The sequence below is a fragment of the Puntigrus tetrazona genome, chromosome 5 (genome assembly GCF_018831695.1).
Source record: "Puntigrus tetrazona isolate hp1 chromosome 5, ASM1883169v1, whole genome shotgun sequence".
In the NCBI taxonomy this organism is placed as follows: domain Eukaryota; kingdom Metazoa; phylum Chordata; class Actinopteri; order Cypriniformes; family Cyprinidae; genus Puntigrus; species Puntigrus tetrazona.
Window position 1 is genome coordinate 2,869,476 of NC_056703.1, and position 18,140 is coordinate 2,887,615.

General features: G+C 41.5%; 2 protein-coding genes across 2 annotated transcripts in view; both read right to left on the minus strand.

Annotated features, from left to right (window-relative positions):
• The window catches only part of ap3m2 (adaptor related protein complex 3 subunit mu 2), an 8,729-nt gene extending 3,311 nt beyond the window's left edge, over positions 1-5,418 (minus strand). The window contains exons 1-7 of the mRNA XM_043240521.1: positions 5,271-5,418; positions 4,648-4,928; positions 3,403-3,574; positions 3,185-3,322; positions 3,023-3,108; positions 1,874-2,007; positions 936-1,143 (exon numbers count right to left, since the gene is read on the minus strand). Of these exons, the coding sequence (XP_043096456.1) occupies positions 936-1,143; positions 1,874-2,007; positions 3,023-3,108; positions 3,185-3,322; positions 3,403-3,574; positions 4,648-4,920 (1,011 nt within the window). The 5' untranslated portion in view covers positions 4,921-4,928; positions 5,271-5,418. The remainder of the gene's footprint in view (positions 1-935; positions 1,144-1,873; positions 2,008-3,022; positions 3,109-3,184; positions 3,323-3,402; positions 3,575-4,647; positions 4,929-5,270) is intronic.
• Positions 5,419-6,833: 1,415 nt separating this feature from the next.
• The window catches only part of kat6a (K(lysine) acetyltransferase 6A), a 34,074-nt gene continuing 22,767 nt past the window's right edge, over positions 6,834-18,140 (minus strand). The window contains exons 11-17 of the mRNA XM_043240716.1: positions 17,206-17,367; positions 16,762-16,855; positions 16,398-16,629; positions 15,408-15,597; positions 14,258-14,974; positions 13,255-13,513; positions 6,834-12,112 (exon numbers count right to left, since the gene is read on the minus strand). Of these exons, the coding sequence (XP_043096651.1) occupies positions 8,922-12,112; positions 13,255-13,513; positions 14,258-14,974; positions 15,408-15,597; positions 16,398-16,629; positions 16,762-16,855; positions 17,206-17,367 (4,845 nt within the window). The 3' untranslated portion in view covers positions 6,834-8,921. The remainder of the gene's footprint in view (positions 12,113-13,254; positions 13,514-14,257; positions 14,975-15,407; positions 15,598-16,397; positions 16,630-16,761; positions 16,856-17,205; positions 17,368-18,140) is intronic.

Consider the following 18,140-nt stretch of genomic DNA (forward strand, 5'->3'; position numbering starts at 1 on the left):
CACGCACTCACTCACACTCACACACTCACACTCACACTCACTCACACTCTCACACTCACACACTCACACACACACTCACTCACTCACTCTCTCACACACTCACTTACTCACTCTCTCACACACTCACTTACACACTCACACTCACACAGACACACACACTCACTCACTCACACTCACTCACACTCTCTCACACACTCTCTCACACACTCTCACTCACTCACTCACTCACTCACTCACTCACTCACACCTCACCACTCACTCACACCACACTCACACACACACTCACTTACACACTCACACTCACACAGACACACACACTCACTCACTCACACACTCTCTCACACACTCACTCACTCACTCACACACTCTCTCACACACTCACTCACACACTCACTCACACACTCACTCACACACTCACACACACACTCACACACACACTCACACACACTCACTCACTCACACACACACACACTATAACCCCTTTCTGTTGCATTACAGTGTTCTTATGCAAAAAATGAGAGCAAGGATGTATTTGTTCAACATGTTATTATTTGCTCTGTTTGTCATCACTTAAGGCGGTACTTCTAACATCAAGGACTAATGTCCAGTTTAACTCAACCTCAGCTGAAAAACACATTTACATTTTTAAAATTCTTTCATTAAACTCCATTTTCATTAACAGGAGACACTGTTTTTCCATGCACCCGTCAAGCTTGAGATTTCAGGCTTTTTGCTTGTGTTTTTTAGTGAAAACATCCAGAAGACACCAAAGTGTAACTAAATACGTCTGGAAATATTTTCTCTGCTTTCTTTTTCCCATGCTTTCCATACCTGGGAAAGTCAAACTCTCTACTTTTCCAAACGGCACAGGGGCCCTGCCAGCTGAACACCAGAAGAAAGTCAATGAACACAGAAGACAATAAAGCCTGGTTCACCTTGGTGACGGGGTCGAAGGTGTAGGTTCCCTGCGAGGGGTTGAGGTTGGCGTTGAGGACGCCCCGGGGCAGCTGACTGCTCACCAGGACGGACTCCACCGCTTTGCCCATGGTCTGCTTGGGGCCCAGGGTGAGCTCAAAGCGGCCCTGAGAACTGCCCTCTCTGAAGCTGATGTTGTGCTTCACGTACACCGGGATGGCCACCAGGCTGAGGAACACAGCGCTCACAGCGGTCAGCCACACACTGAGCCTTAAAATGCATGCTTTTTTTTAGATCGAGGATGCGTTGCATTAATCAAAGCGAAGACAAAAAGAATGTTCTCGTGAAACTTGCTTTCAACATCCATAAGAAGAAGAAGTGCGTCTTGAGCAGCGTGTGAATGATCTCTGAAGACTGGAGACATGATGCCGGAAATGCATAACATTTTAAGACAGAGTCATTTTCCTAATATTGCTGTTTTTACTGCATTTGTATCAAATAAACGCAGTCTTTTCTTTTTCCAAATACTCTTTAAAACCCCCAACATCTGAACTGTAGTGTAGAAATCATACTAAGCCTCGAGCAACTAATAATATTCCAAATATAAATCACTTAAAACATACCTGTTCTCTAAAGCTACGTCCAACACTGTATTCTCTGAATGTTACTGTTCTTATCGTGTTATATTTAGTTCTTCTCTTGTCATGTTCGTTTATTATATTAATGGTTTACGCTTTATTTTAAGGTGTCCTTGTCGCATTTAATTACTGAATAATAATGAACTTACTTTATAGTTAGGATGACTTGCATGTAACTATTCCTAATTAGTGGTTTTTCTTTTAGTAAGGGCACGGACACTTTAAAATAAAGTCCTGTACCTTCCCCGTGAAGCCACCTTAAGCCCTAGAAAGGCGCCATAGCACCGTGAACATGTCAAAGAGGTCGTTTCGGTCCTCACTTCTGAGAGCTGACGTGGTAGGAGAGGAGGCGGAAGTTTCCGTCCGGCGGGATGAAGGACAGGATCCGCTCGGCCTCCCAGCGCTTGAACCGGACGCAGGGGTGGAAGCTGACGTCGTCCAGGAGCCGAGGGTTCTAGAGAAGCACAGACGAGGGAGTACGGTAACAGAGGATGTGATACCAGCCCGTGCCTCAAAGTGAGCTCGGCAGGTCGTCTCTCAAACGCATAAATGCAAACACGTGAATATAAAAACGTCTAAAGAATGAAATAGCCGTTTTGAAAGGTAAAGGTGTCAGAACAGGACAGAGAATTCACTTCAGAGCACACGACCGTGTTTTTTAGTAGTAGTTACATTATTATAATAAAATCATATTGTATGAGCTTTTTAGCCATTTAGATTTTCAGTTTAATTTTTATAGTATTTGTCTTACATGCTTTTAAATTTATTACCTTATTATTAAAATTATTCAAAATCCCTAAAAATAAATAAATATAATAATAATAATACTAATAATAATAATAAATATATGTTTTCATTTTTATTTATTTTATTACATTTTTGTTTTTAATAACTTGGTTATTTTATTTAAGTTTTGAAAACTTGATATTAAAACTTAATATTAAAACTAAATATGGATTAAATATAAACACATACATACACACACATTTGGAAAACTATAATATTAAATATTAAATGTTACATTTGTCCAAACATAAAATAAAATAGCTTCATGTTTTTACATATATACATATATACATATACATATACACACACACATATATACATATATATACATATATATTTATATATTATTTTATATATACATAGGGATTTTGAATATATAATAATACATATATATAACTAAAAAATACATACACATACATATATATACATACATACATATATATATACATACATACATATATACATACATATATACATATATATATATATATATATATATATATATATAAAATAAAGTCGCACCAGAGTTGGCTTTAAGTTCTTCCACACTGACTCAATCAGTCATTTCTTTTTTTAACCTTATTCATGTCAGAACAGAACAGTGATCTTGACGGCTGGTAGCTGTAATTAGTTGCTCAGAACTACAAAACTAGCTTTTATTTAGAAAAGACGTCCAGACTTACCATAAAGGACAGGGTGAGATCGGGCATCCCCGTGAGCTTCACGCAGGCGTCTATCACTCCCTGAATCTCTGCTGTGATCGTGGAACCTTAGGGGCGAGACATACATTTATTTAAGACACCTGCATTTTACGACTGGATCTGTGATATAAAGAGACGTTCTACCAGATTTGTCGATGATGGCGTCGATTTCTTCCACCACGTCGAAATAAGCTTCGTTGTTGGTGTACTTGACCCCGGTGCGCCGCCACGGGACCACCGACAGCTGACCTGTAGGAAGCTGCTCGCCTACGTTAGTGCTCCCTGAGCGCAGAGAAGAAACAAGAAACGGTTATCGGCCATTGGGAAGAATATTTAATAAAGCAGGAGCTACCCCAGAATACCCGTGATGGTGTTGACCACAGTGCGCAGGATGGTGGGAGGTTTAATGAGCTCTTTCAGGATGTTTGATTCGGTGGCCAGCGGGAAGCCGTTATCCAGCATCTCCTCCAGAAGCTCATAGACCACCACCACATTGTCTTTAATCGCCGCTTCTGTGCAAACCCCGAAATAATCCTGAAGGGAGAAACAGAATGCGGTGATTCCTCATTTGAAACGATCAAAATACCTCTGATTCATTGGAACGCACGACGAAAACAAGAGTTATGCCTTTTTTAGCAAACAGAACATTTTGAAATATTTTTACCATTTAAAATAACAACCATTTTAAAACGTGATTTAGTCCTGTGATTTCAAAGCTGATTTTTTTGCACCATTCTAATATTTTGACTTGCTGTAAAAAATTATATTTATAATTATAATTGCTGTAATAAATATATATTTTTATATAAAATATAATATTAAAATACTTTTTAGAATACAATAATATATTATATATATTTTATAAATAAATATTTTATATATATATATATATATATATATATATATATATATATATATATATATATATATATATATATATATATATATATATATATATATATATATATATATATATATATATATATATATAGATATATATATATATATATATATATATACATACATATACATAAATATTATAAATATTATATATATCAATTATTTACAGCAAGTTTTTATATACATATAAATAAAATAAATAATAATCACTTTTTCATTATATATATATATATATATATATATATATCAACTTTTTATTTTTTATTTATTATATATATTATATATTATTATATTATATATATATATAATTATTATGTTACAAACAGACGATTTCTAAACACATATTGTAACATAATAAGTCTTTATAATCACTTTTGATCAATTTAAAGCATCTTTGCTAAATAAAAGTATTAGTACAATTTGCTTCTCACTAAATAGATAGATAGCTTTTTACATTAGATCTCGAAAAAAAAAAAGTACCACAAATGCCATTTTAAAGATGAAGAAATGAAGCTAAAAACACAGCTGTGCATCACAGAAAACAAATGACATCTCATTTAAAACGTAAAGTTTTGTTCTGTGCGCTGAAAGAAATAAATGCGAGCAAAAAACACGTCTTTAAGAACGAAAAAGACAGCGATAGTGCTTTTTCAACACAACGCACTGGTACTGATCATGACTCTACAGCAAGTAAAATAAAAGCAGACCTGAAAGGTGTCCACGACGCGATGCAGGAACTCGATGACGAACAGAGGAGGCACTTCGCTCTGGATCACGGCCACGAAGTAGATGCGGTGGCGGAGCACGTTAATGAGGTAGTGGTGCGGGGTCGGGATCACCGGGGGCACGTTCTCCGGCTCCGTGGCTCGCTCCAGAGCCTCGAAGAAGTAATCGCAGACGGACCTGCTGACCACGCTCTTCCAGTGCTTCTCCAGGAAGATGTCCCCCGACGCGTTCACCAGGAACAGGCTGTGGATCATCTCGGCAGCTGCGGGATAAGAAGAGCAAGAGTAAGAAGACGGGACGCGACTGAACGGGATCGGAGCAGCGGTAACCGATAGGCCTCCGAGCTCGTTTCTTATTCTGCGTCCCTATCCGGTTACCGGAGAGAAGAATAGCCTTTTTAAAAAAAAAAAAAAAACAGCAGCCTGCTCGGATGAAAGAGTCAGGTTTTATCATCATCATCTTCATCATCATCATCATCTCTCTCATCACAGGACAGTCTCGTGACAAGCTGCGGATTAAAAGGCTTCATTCATTCGCGTTTTCACCCGTCTTTTCTTTTCCTCTGGCTTGTCGCTTCGTGTTGCGAATGTGAATGGATACTTACGATCTGTTTCGTTTTTTTTCCCACCCGACACTTTAATAATTCCAGGATTCTTTAATGAGACAAGAACCAGAAACGTCGCTTCCTTCTCCGTTATTTTGTGACGAGAAAACGTGTGATTGTCACCCGCTCCAACCAATGGCAGGATACGTCTGGCACGTTGAACCCGCCCACTCGATATATAATTGGTATATAACGCGGATGTGTGCACTATTATTCTCGAAGTTGATTGGACAGCGGCCAACAAACGTCACTGCACGCCGTTCTTTTATTGGCTCAAGGCAGCTTGTCTTTTGACAAATTCAGGTTAAAAGTACCATAATAAACTGAAAATAAACTGAATTACTTATAGATCAGCCCATGAACCTATGGGTGGGTGTATATATATATATATATATATATATATATATATATATATATATATATATATATATATATATATATAAATTGAAATGTTGTCTTTATTAGAACATTTATTTATATATATATATATATATATATATATATATATATATATATATATATATATATATATATATATATATATATATAAATTGAAATGTTCTAATGTCTTTATTAGAACATTTCGATTTACTTTAATAAATCTAATTCCAGTATTAAACATTTTATTCAGAGGACTTGAAGTTGTGTGTCCCCAGGTTATGCTACGACATTATAAACTAATGCACATTTTAGTATACACTAAAAATAATACTATAAATAAAAGCACTTTTGCATGACTGAAGTGAATTTAAAGCATCAGAGCATTACACAGTACGGTGAAAAACTGAACATTGATCGATTGCCATTTAACGAACTTTTAACTCAATGTCTAACAGCTGCATCCGCTAATAAACTTACTAAACTGGATATCTTTGGAATAAGATTCCCCAGAATTATGTATTTGTAATACACAAGCGTTACGATCATGTATAAGGCTACTTGAAAGCCTTTTCAGGTAAAATAAATAATAATGTTCAGTTTAAAACAGGCGAATGAATTCCATGCCACGTGCATAAGAGTCAGGCATAGTGATATTCTAATATTTTTATTCAGTTTTATTCCTAATAGTCTAGTCGTGCAGGATTGACTAAAAAGGAGACCTAAAAACTTACTTCCTAGATTCCAGAAAAACAAAAATATTCTGAAAATCACGTCAGAGGAGACTAAATAAATTAACCTAATTTTTCACATTAATTCGTAAATCTTCTGCAGTTAACGTGTCTTTTCTTCTCCACCTTCTTCCCTGACCCAGTGAACATATTGATGTCCAGCATTCATGCCATAACTTTGCAATTCCTGTTTTGCATCAGTTTTAATAATTTGCCATCTTTCTTGGCTCATTTAAATCTAACCTAAATAAGGAGTTTTTCCACTTCCAGCCTTCGTGGACAATTATATCTCGCTTACAAATTATTATTTACATAAAAATAAAATTACAGTTAAGATTTATGCGGTTTGGAAGTGATAAAACGTGCTTGGAAGACAAAAACAAAAACAATGTGCCCGATAATTACGCATGAGAACTATAAGAGAGAATTTCCGTAAAAACACACGTTCAAGAAATACAGTAAGTGAAATGGCTCAACATAATTTATTTTTGTTCCATGTTAAAATGTACAGAGTTCTTTGAAAGTACTTGCTAAGAAAAAAAAAAAAAAAATAGAAAGAAACGAATAAATGGAAATACATACAAGGACAAAACAGAGAGGAGTGGAAGGTGGACGCTTCCGACCATCACCGAGCGCCCCAGCTTGGCTCTCTCTCTTTCGCCGGCTACCAGGCTCTCTCTTAGCTTACAATTCACCATGTACAATTACAAAGTATACGAAAAGGTAAGCAATATAAACAGACAGAAATATACTGAGCTCATTTTTACATGCCTCGTAGATGTAAGGAAGTTGTCCTATACACACACAATAACCAAGAAAAAAAAGAAAAGAAAAGAAAAAGAAAATAACGCTAAGTGACCTTTAGATATCTCTTTTTTCCTTTTGTTTTAAAATAGCATTAATATACTACACAAAGATAGAAAACTCTAGAGATGAGATGGAATGGAAAGGTTAAAGGCATCTTAAATTCACTAAAAGTGAGTTGTAATTTTTTTTAGTTTTGAATTTCTTAATAATATTACCCCAAGAGTCGAGCTAAAAAATATGCATTGTTTTTTTTTTTTTTCCTGAAACAGAAGTGAAAAAAATGACAGTACCAATATCCATGTCAGAATTTCTTTTTTTTTTGTTTATATTTTAGAAAAAACATTTTCTCTACAATAAGTCTTCTAAAGTCAAAAAGAGTCAGCTTGTCATAAAAGAAAGCTGCCCAGTCTGATAAAATTCAGAAAAACAAAAGCGCACAAATAATATATGAAACGTCAGGTCTTCGAGAAAGATTCCTCATATCGACAATGAATACTGGAACATTAAGAAATTCTCTGCTCGTGGTCCTAAAACAGTAACCATCTCAGGACATCATGCACTTTAACCTTTATCCCGGGTGTGAGTGTTCATCTGTCCATGTGTGCATTGCAGACACGGACCTACTTATTTGTACAACTCCCTCTGGTGGCTAACAGCTAACATCACTACCCCATGATCAGCTGGAGTACGAGGAGCGCTACTTACTTCGAGGTGCCTACTCTGGGAGGCGTCTTTAGCGTCGCCGGATGAGCACAATCATAGCGACGCTAATCGCGTGGTTTACCCCTTCAGCGTTACGCGGGCCCTTGCGCGCTTTAGCAAGAAATTAATTAAAGACCTTCCCACCGCTGAGCGCTGCAGTGACACCCGTGGAGTGTTTATGAAACCGTTTTCTGTGCTGTGAACCAGGTAGTACCAGAATATTTACATTACTGACTTCTGACTAGCCCGGCCTATGGATGCATGGTCATTTTGGGCCATTTCGGTTATGTTTGGATATACACGATTCCGTACTGGGAAGACACCGATTTACAGAACTCCGCGTGAGCTCTCGAGCGGCTGCAGAGCGAATGCGTTCATGAGTGAGCGTATGAGCGAGCGTGAATCACTTAGTCCACACACATAAAGCATGAGAAGGTCAGCCTGAAACACAAGCATTGAAACAGTCATTGAAAAAAAACAACAACAAAAAAAAAAAAACAAGAACATATTAAAAATAAAGTAAATAATAATAATAATATAATAAAAAAAGAAAAAAAAAATAGTCCATCTACAATTATTTTGTCTCTTTTTTTTTTTAGGTAAGGCTTCCTATGTCAATTGAACGATTGTGTGCATGATTCAATGTATGCATGTTCGATAACAACGTAAATGCATTTGTTTCTCAGTTTGAAAGGTTAGGTCCACTTCCCCCTGTAGCTGCTCTGATGCGTCGCCTCTTCGCTCTCGGTGGCGAACGTTTCGGTGGAAACCAACTCCTGTTGGTCCACACAGGGGAGCATGACGCTAGCCCTAATCGAGGTCCATTAGATCATCTCCCCAGCTCGGGCAATTGGGAAATGAACCTAAAAAGGATCAGAGCTTGACGACAACATATTTATAAAGGAAAAGAAATCGTCGCAGTCTCTATGTCCTCTTCCTCCACCAAGTTGCTGTTTCGTCCCGGACTTTGGAGGGTGGTGGAAACAAATGGATAAAGTACAGAGAGATTCAGAGTCTGCTCTTTCTCCGCCGCTCATCTGCTCATGTAAGGCGACTGTTTGGGGACGCCGGCGTAGCTGTGGTGCGAGGGGCCCGTGTACATCATATTGCTATGATGATTGGGCTGCATAGGCTGCTGCGGATAAGCCTGGCCTCCCATCATGCCCATTTGCATTTGCATGGGGTACTGGGCTGGCTGGTTCATGTAAGGCGGGTTACTGTGGTACCCGCTGTTCATCATGGGCTGCGGCATTCGGTAGCCGGCAGACATGGCAGCGTTGAGCGGATTCATGTTCATGGAGTTGTAAGCGGCAGGGGTAGGCATGAGGTTCGTCATCATGCCGCGTTGCACCGCTAAAGTTCGCGGAGAGCCTTGCATGGTCACAGCTCCAGAGCTTCGGCTGTACAACTGCTGCTGGTGAGGGGAGCCCGTGGGTATCTGAGAGGCTTTGGAGCGAATCGAAATGTGGCCTTTGACTGTGGCCATCTGGCCTTGCAGGCGCTGCGTGTGCGGAGGCGGCGGCAGTCCGATGTTGGCGCCCGTCATGTTGCACTGGATCAAAGGCGAACCGAGATTCATGGAGCCGGAGCTCAGATTTGGAGGTGGGGTCATAGTGGGTTGTGCTTGGGGTAAAGGTGGGTGCGGAGAAGAAGCGAGCTGCGCCAGGCCCGGGTTGGATAACGAAACGCTGGTCGCGTACGACGTGACCGCAGCCGAATGCGAATACGACATGGCATGGGGGTCCATGATGGTGTTGGTTAGCTGCTGGAGTTTGGCTAAGCTGAAAGAAGCCGAGTGTTGGCTGTATCCGCCGGCGCCGAAGTCTTGCCCCATGCGGTCATACAAACTCCGGCCTCCTCCTGCGCTGCTGGCGCTCTCGGGGATCTCCATGATCATGGGCGTGGAGGCGAAGCCGTTTCCCATGCTGCACTGCGAGAGCGACTGCTGCTGAGGAGGCGGAGGCGGAGGAGCGGAGGGCGGAGGCTGCGGTTGAGGGTTTTGCTGCTGCTGCTGCTGTTGAGTCGGTTGCGAGACCTTTTTCTGTTGCTGCTGGCTGGCGCTCGGCGGCCTTTCGATGACGCAGCCTTGCGGAGATTTTATTCCGCAGCTCGGTGTGCTAGAGGAAGGCGGAGGAGGAGGGGGCGGCGGCTGTGGTACGGCGTTTCCACCGGCTTGCTGGATGAGGCTACAGCTGCCCATGGCGATCTGAGAGCTGACTCCCGTGCTGGAGGACGTGGAGATGAAGGAGCAGCTGCTGCCTTGCGAAGACGACGAAGACGACGACGACGGCGTGGTTGAACTCGAGGACGAAGACGAGGACGGCGCCACTGCCGCTGCGGACATGCCACCTCCGTTGCTTCCACTGCCGCCTCCGTTACCGCCCATCGTCGAATCGTAGCTGCTTGGATTGTCGTAGTTCTCTGTAGTGCTTTCAATGCTGCCCAAATCACTAAATCCACTGTCTACCACTTGTTGGGAATGATCGGAAACCGACGGCACGTCCATCATCGGAGAGGTCTCCATGTTTTGCAACGAGGGTGCGGATAAAGAGCTGGGATGCTCTGGGGTTATCTGGGTATATGCTCCACTTGCTCCCCCTCCGGTTCCCGTAGGGTTAGACACTCCCGATCCAGGATCCATCGGACCAGGAGTCATCCCGGGGCTGCTGACCGAACGGACAGACTGGTTCGGTAATGTAGGCATAGGTGGGTTAGGCATGGGACTGTGCTGGGAAGCTCCACAGTCCTCCACCAGAGCTAGCGTCTCCTCCTCGCCCTCGCCGTGACTGTAGCTCTGCAGAGTCCGGCAAGCAGCTAGCGTCTCTTCACAGTCCTGGTAAGCTCCGTGGGACTCCGTGTCCTCCTCCTGGGCCTCGCCTTGCGTGAGAGACTGCACAGCTTGCACGGTTTCCAGGTCCAGCTCGCTGCTGTGGTGATGCGTGTGTTGCTGGTGGCTCAGGTCATCTTTGAAGTCGGGATGCTGGTGTGCGTGCTCGGTCTCCATCATGAGCACGCTCTTGTCCTCGACGTGTAAAGGATGCATGTCCATCGGCTCGGAAGGCACCGCGATTGCGGTCACCGTCTCCACAGCCGCCGCGGCCGCTGCAGATTCCTCCTGCTCTCGTCGACGCCGTTCATCCGTGTCAGCAGAGCTCGTTTTCACCTCCTGCACTTCTTCGGCATCCTCCTCCTCGTCTTCAACTTCTTCCTGTTTGCTGACGTAGTCCCTTGCCACATTTGTCTGCATGTCTAAAAAACCCTCACTGCTCTGGGGTTCTTCCTTCACGGGGGGAGAGCGAGCAGGTGATGACGGTTCCTCCTCTTCTTCGTCTTCTTGCTCTTCCACATCATCCTCAGAGTCTTGGCCCTTCCTTCTTTTACTGCTACTGCTGCTGTCACTTTTCTCTTCGAGGCGACCATCGCCCTCGTCGTCGGCATCGTGATCGTCGCTGCGCCGGCTTCCGGAGCCGGGCGTTGCTGCTGTTCTCCGGTTAACCCCGTTATCGCAATCTTCATCATCCCGCTCTTCATCTTCCTCTGCATCAGCTCTCGGCTGTGACACTCTAGTGCTGGAAGACTGCGACATGGTACGAGAAGGCGGGCGGCTGATTTTCTCTACTGACCACGGTCGCTCTTCCTCCTCATCTTCCTCTTCTGGCTCAGACACAGGAGGAGGTTTGGGTACAGGAGGAGGGAGGTTGCCATTTTTTGGTGGCCGACCTCGTCTTTTGGGTTTGGATGGCTCTCTGAAGTCCTGAAGGAAATCGTCCTCCTCTTCCGAGTCTTTCTGCTTCTCAGGACTGAGGTCGGACGTTAAGGCTCTGGCTGTCCTTTTACAGGTCTTGTCCTCCAGTGTTGAATTATCTAGCTGCTCCTGAGCTAATCGGCTTTGCTCAAACTCTTGTCTGGCTGCCTCCTCTTGCGCACGCTGCAGGTAATAGCTGCGAGGTTTCCTGCCGGGCTTCATTTTGATCTTTGGAGGTGGTGGGTCCTCTGAAGAAGGATCTGCTAGACTAGTGTCAGCTGTCTGACCGGCTCCGCTACCGGGCTTTCTGCCCGGACGCTTCTTCCAGTGGACCGGCTTGCGACTCTTGCCCTTAGGCCAGCCTTTCTTTCTTTTTATTGGAACCTCAGGCATCTCAGCTGTAGCCCCTGTTCTCTGTGAGGCCTCAGAAAGTTCAGGTTTTCTCAGGGCACCGACCGGCTTCAGCACAGGAGTGGGATCTAAACAGAAGAGAAGAAGGTTTGTTTTTTTTTTTAAGTCACAAAAGAGAAGCACTGTTTAAACGGGTCACACTTTAGAGTCCAATTCTCACTATGACTTTTTCCCTCAGTAAGTAGTTTCAATATCTTAGCCTATTGTAAATAATATCAACTCTATATGCATTATAAGATGATTGAACTTCAATAATTAGAATATAAATGTAAATAATTTAAATAATGTAAATAATTTAATTGTAATAAAATAAATTGCGATACCACAAATTCTATTACTAATAACAATATAAAACGAATATCAATAAACTCAATGTCTGAGTTTGCTCAAACTGATTTGCTGAAATCAAAACCGGGATGACAATAGGTGAGCGCCATACAAATGGGATTAGTTCCTCCCATTACCATACGAGTATAAAGCATGCATTTTAAGTAGGGATGCACAATATTGGATTTTCCCAAAATACCAATATTTTTCTACTCTTTTTGGCTGATACCAGTGCTGATATTTTCTTTTTATTTATCAAGTCTCATCTGTGCAGAAATAAGCATTTTTTTTTATTTGTTTAGTTTTTAACAAGAACTTTTTTGTTAGAAATAATTTTTTTTTTTTTTTACAGTATTTTGAAGCTTTAAAAATAACTATAAACAAACTTACATAAAATCGCTACATTTTTTCACCAGAGAGATGCAGTACTAACCCTAAGATTTTGAGGTTTAATATTTGTAGATGTAAGCAAACAAGTTCTGAAATCTTTTAGAGCTTGTGATATCTTATAAATAAATAAATCACTATACATTAAATGAATAAATCACTATATATAGAATTATTATATTTACAAAGTATCATGTTTGTATTTGTGTTTTTTTTTTATTAAGCTATAGCTTTTAGCTATAGAAAAATAGGTGCAATCACTTTACTTTAAAGAAAAAGTAATTTAAGTACAGTAACTCATTCAGTCTTCTAGTGATTTGCACTGATTTCTCCACTTGTTGGATGTATCAACATCACATTTGCACAGGACTTACTATTTTAACCTGTTAAAAAATTGTGATTAAAAAAAATAACAATAATAACTGTGATCCCAAGAATCATTATGAATTGAATTGTAAGGTAACGAAAGAGTCCCACTCCTATTAGGTGTACTAACCGTCTTCCTCGGATTCAGTCAGATTGCCTCTGTTGATGCTTTTTGGGGCAGGTCCCATGTGTTTGCGGGCTGCTGCATAGCGTCGAAGAGGGTTGCAAAATGGGGTTTCTTCTTCTAGTCTGGGCATGGGTCTTTCAGAATCGGAGTCGACAAATGGTTCATCCAGGACTTCAGTTGTCTCCGAGATGGTCTCTGTAACGACGCTGCTGTGGGGATGGCTGCGCTGACGTATACGCCTCTTCCGCAAGGACTTCTGAGACTACAAGGAGAGGAACGCAAAGAAAGATATAGAATAAGCCACAACATTTTTGTTTCCAGGTTTTCGTAGCCTACTATGGATGTCACAGTATCAAAACCTTACGACACGATATGCACAATATTTTGATATTAAATAAAAAGACAAACAAAGACTTTATGAAAACGTTTTAAAGGTGAAGTTATTCTAATGCACTTTCAAAATTCTAAACCATAACTAAAGAAAACGTCTTAAAGTATAACAAATAAAAAAGTCAATTCAATTTGTTTGAATTCCTAAAACACCAGTGATTATAATAATAATAACAGTAGAAGCCATAATAATCGCCATGTATTGTAAAACAATTGCAAAAAAATTATAGTATTTTTGCTTTACACTAAAGTAGGAAAATTACAATACTTTCCTTATTTCTGCAGGTAGACATATTTTGAATTGACTGCAGTAATGTAAACCACTTTTCAGCAGTTCATGCTGCACTTTTTCCTTTTATTTTGACAGAAACGGCAGCAGAGCTTTTATTCTGAAGGAAAACTCCAGCTTCAGTGAAAAGAGGCTTACAAATACGCAGCTCTCTAAAAAAAATCTAGTGAAACGCTGTAATTATCCGCAGCGAACTACAGCGGAACCGGTGGCCGCGCGTTGCCAAATGTGTAAACGAGTTCATTCATACACGCCGAGCCGTTCTGAGACACGGATCACGAGCTGATCGTCTGAACGAAGAGAGCTCTTGACTTGTTTGCGTCATACCTTGCATTTAAGCCCTAATGTGGGCTTGGTGAGGACAGGCGGCGAGCGACTCCTCAGCTCTTCCTCATCATCCTCATCTTCGTCATCTTCGTCCTCATCCTCGCTGCTCTCGCTGATGAAGGCAGGCGGGGGTTCACTCAGCCTTGTGGTGTGGGGCAACGATGGCAGATCATCTTCAGGATCCTCGCTAAGCCTGCGTTTTGGGCCTCGTTTTTTCCGCGGAGGGCGCCCTCTGCTGCGAGACTGTGCAACCGCGGGGTGCCTAGAAGCCTCCAAGGGACAGGCTGATGTGGAGTCGGGCTCGTTCTCCAAGGCCAAGCGCATCGATGACGTCACTTTATTAATGCCAGTTCTTTCATCCTCTTCCTCTTCCTCATCCTCATCCTCCTCCTCTTCGTCATCCTCCTCGTCATCATCCTCGTCGTCCTCCTCCTCTGGGGGCCTTAGTTTACGGGGTCGACCTGGTCCTGTACGTGGTACGTCCTTCACCTTGCCCCATAACCAGTTTTTGGGAGGGCGGCCAGGTCCCCTGCGCTCCCCGTTAGCCGTGAGAAAAAGAGCAGAACGTTCAGGACTGAGAACACTGTTGCAAACAGAAGAGGACGGAGGAGAGCTTTGGTTTTTTGGGAACGCTGGGAAGCTCTTTTTGTCTTCTTCCTTTTCCCGTTCCCCCTTCATATGCCAAGAGAGCGGGGAGCTCTTGTGGCTGGGTTTGATCTGTTGAAGAAAGACAGAACAGAATTCAGCTTTAGTATGTACCGGCAAGTTGAGAATCTATTTTTTTGGTTTTGTTTTAAACAGAGATGAAGTAACGTGTAATTTATTAGAGCTTGTCCCAAAATACTAGATGCCTCAATCTATTCAAAAATCTATTCATATACTACAATTGGTCCATTACTGAACGAATCGGAAGTTTTGAACACATCTCTTGAATGAACGAGTCAATAGCAAATGCAACAGTCTCCACCTAATGGCAAAACCAATCCACAACGTTGTCGTCAATATTTGAAGCGAAAATTACTTTCAAAAGATCATTTGCTTCATTTTCGATACAAGAGTGCATAGGTGTTTGTCTGTGTACCAGTTAAGAGTTGCATAATTAATGGATAAAATATGGCAATCTTATACATTGCAAAGTCAAGTTTCTTACATCTTTAGGTCCCTCCTCTCCTTCTTCCTCTTCCTCATCTTCATCCCCTTCTCCTTCAGATACTACCGTGTTGGTGACAATAACAGGTGTCCAGCGCAAGCAGTCTGGATCTACTTCAAGGAGTCGAGGTTTGGCTTTAAGTCGGACCATGTGAGAGGCCACCAGTTTCTCTCGTCGCAGAATAATCACTCTATAAGAAGAAAGGACGAATCAGGAAACAAATATACAACACCCTTTAAAAGATTGGGGTCAGTAAGATTATGTCTCTTATGTTCACCAAGCCTTCCTTTGATGTAACAATTAATAAGAGCGATATGGAGACAATTTAGAATAAAGTGTTTTCTTCTGTAATGCGTGATATTATAGTGAATATACTGTGAGCATAGTGAACCTTTAGCAGCCGTTACTCTTCTTCAGAAATCAATAATTTGCTGCTCAAGAAAACGTCTCTTATTATCAATACAGAAAACTCTTGTAGAAACCGTTTTCAGGTTTCTCTCAGACAAATACAAGCTTCAAAAAGAACCGCACATTTTGGTTAGACTTAACTATTATAGGTTTAAGTATTGAGCAATATTACATTTTATCTATAGCACATCTGTATGTACAATTTATTTTCCTTTCTCGGTTAATTGTTTTGGTTTATATACATACGTGTATTTTATTCACATCTTATTTTTTATTACCTGTTTTAGCTGTTGACTCAGTACTGAAAGCATACTCAGCGAAAAAGCTCTTTTGTCTTAATATTAATGTACTTGCTATATGGTTAGGATTAGAGTCTGGCTTAGTGTGCACGTAATTCGGCATAATTGTTATTATACATTAATTTAATGCATAAAAAGGGCACATTTTAAAATAGTGTTATCAAACTCTTTTGTAACATATCTCTTCGGTCACTTTTGATCAATGCGGTGCATCCTTGTGTTAATTTTGCGTTAGCACGAAAACATGTGCAATCAACGGGAAGCGTGTGAGCATCTTTCTCACCGGTCTCCTCTCTGCTCCAGCATGTTCAGATTGAGCAGAGTGGCCGTGATATCTTGAGGACAAATGCCAGTGACTTTGCTGAGTTTGCGGATGGTGAGCTGTCGATCTCTGATCTCGTGGAGGCACTCCAGCACCACACTACGCCAATATGCCATGTAGGACAGCCGGCCAAGGTCTGACAACGGCTTCTCTGGTGAGCCCGGCTGGCCTTCCCTCTTGGACAGCAGGTAACCTGCAGAGAGAATCGTAACAGTTTATCCTCGGTGTATAAGTGACACTATCTGGAGTACAATACTCTTCAAAAGAAACTAAATCGAATGAGCACAGACTGAATTAAGAGTGGAAAGATAATGCAGATGCTTACTGAAGTCAATGAGGAACCGCCCATAGCCCTTGCGCTGGTATTGTGGAAGAATCATGATGCAGGATACGTTATACTTTTGTTGACAATGCTTCTCCTAGGGGTTTAAAAAAAAGGGGAGAAAAACAGTCAAATTCTAGCAAATGTAATCAATACACTTTAAACCATATGCCACGCGATATATTTGTCGTGCATGATCGCATTTGGTTTAAAAATGCACATGCAAAATTTAAAATAGTTCTTTTAAAATAGTGCATAAACGCCATCCCCAATTCACTTTTAGAATAGGCATGTTGCTAAAATATATAATAATACTACTAATAATAATAATAATAATAAATCCCTATGGAAGCAAACAAAGCATCTGCTTGTAAGAAGCGTGCAAAAAGTAGCATTAACGACAAATTGCTCAACATTGTCATCTAACTCAAAAAAGGTTTAGCCCACCTTTGAAAAGTATCCTACGAGATGGCAGCCCTTGCTGTCGTTCTGTGTGAGCACATAGAAGAGGAAGGGCTCCACGTCATAGTACAGCGTCTTATGGTCCAGGAAGAGCTTGGCCAGCAGGCACAGATTCTGACAGTATATTGTGCTGACATTTCCATCCACCTGGAGAGCAGAAAAGATGTTTTCAGCCTTGCAGGCATGATGAAATGCGTTTACATGCCCAGCATTTGGTTGCATGCGAAGGATTCATATACTGTTACGCTAACAATTAACTCTCATTCACAGTTCACATCAGCAAAATGCATTGTCTGTAAGACTCGATCAACATTTTGAAAGAACTTGTGCAGCAGAGACTGGCACGAAACGCGCTCCACGGGAGCAGAGGCTGTGATAAACTGCGCAGCTCCTGCCTCTCCTATGGGCCGAGCGCCAGCAGCGTTAGCTTTTAGCAGTGCTGCCACCACAGGTATCCTGCTGAGTCAGGACCAGACTGAAACCTGAGCCTCTAAAACCAACTGGCCAAACAGGAAGGCAAGCAGTAACACACCCGGCAACACACATACAAACATACTATGAAGACGCAGCAGCAGAATGCAGGCATCGGTTCAGTTTAAGAGAGATGAACGTGAGACAGACTGTGTTTTACTGGCACCATAACACCTCCATCGTCTTGATTGTGTACAGTAATACAAATTAATTAGTTCAGTTAGAGAATAATTAAAACTGGATGTGGCTGCTCAATGTAGTGTGCATCACATCATCACGGATCAGATTTCATTCATCACGTGAGGAGAAACAAAGAGTGAGGTGAGACAGACGAGAGTTTGAAAATTACATGCAAAAGAGCCTGTTTTTAGATTAATTTGGACTTTGAAAAAGCCTGTTGACTTCTGCCATTCATCTAAAGTGATACTGAGAGCTTAAGCATTTTTTTT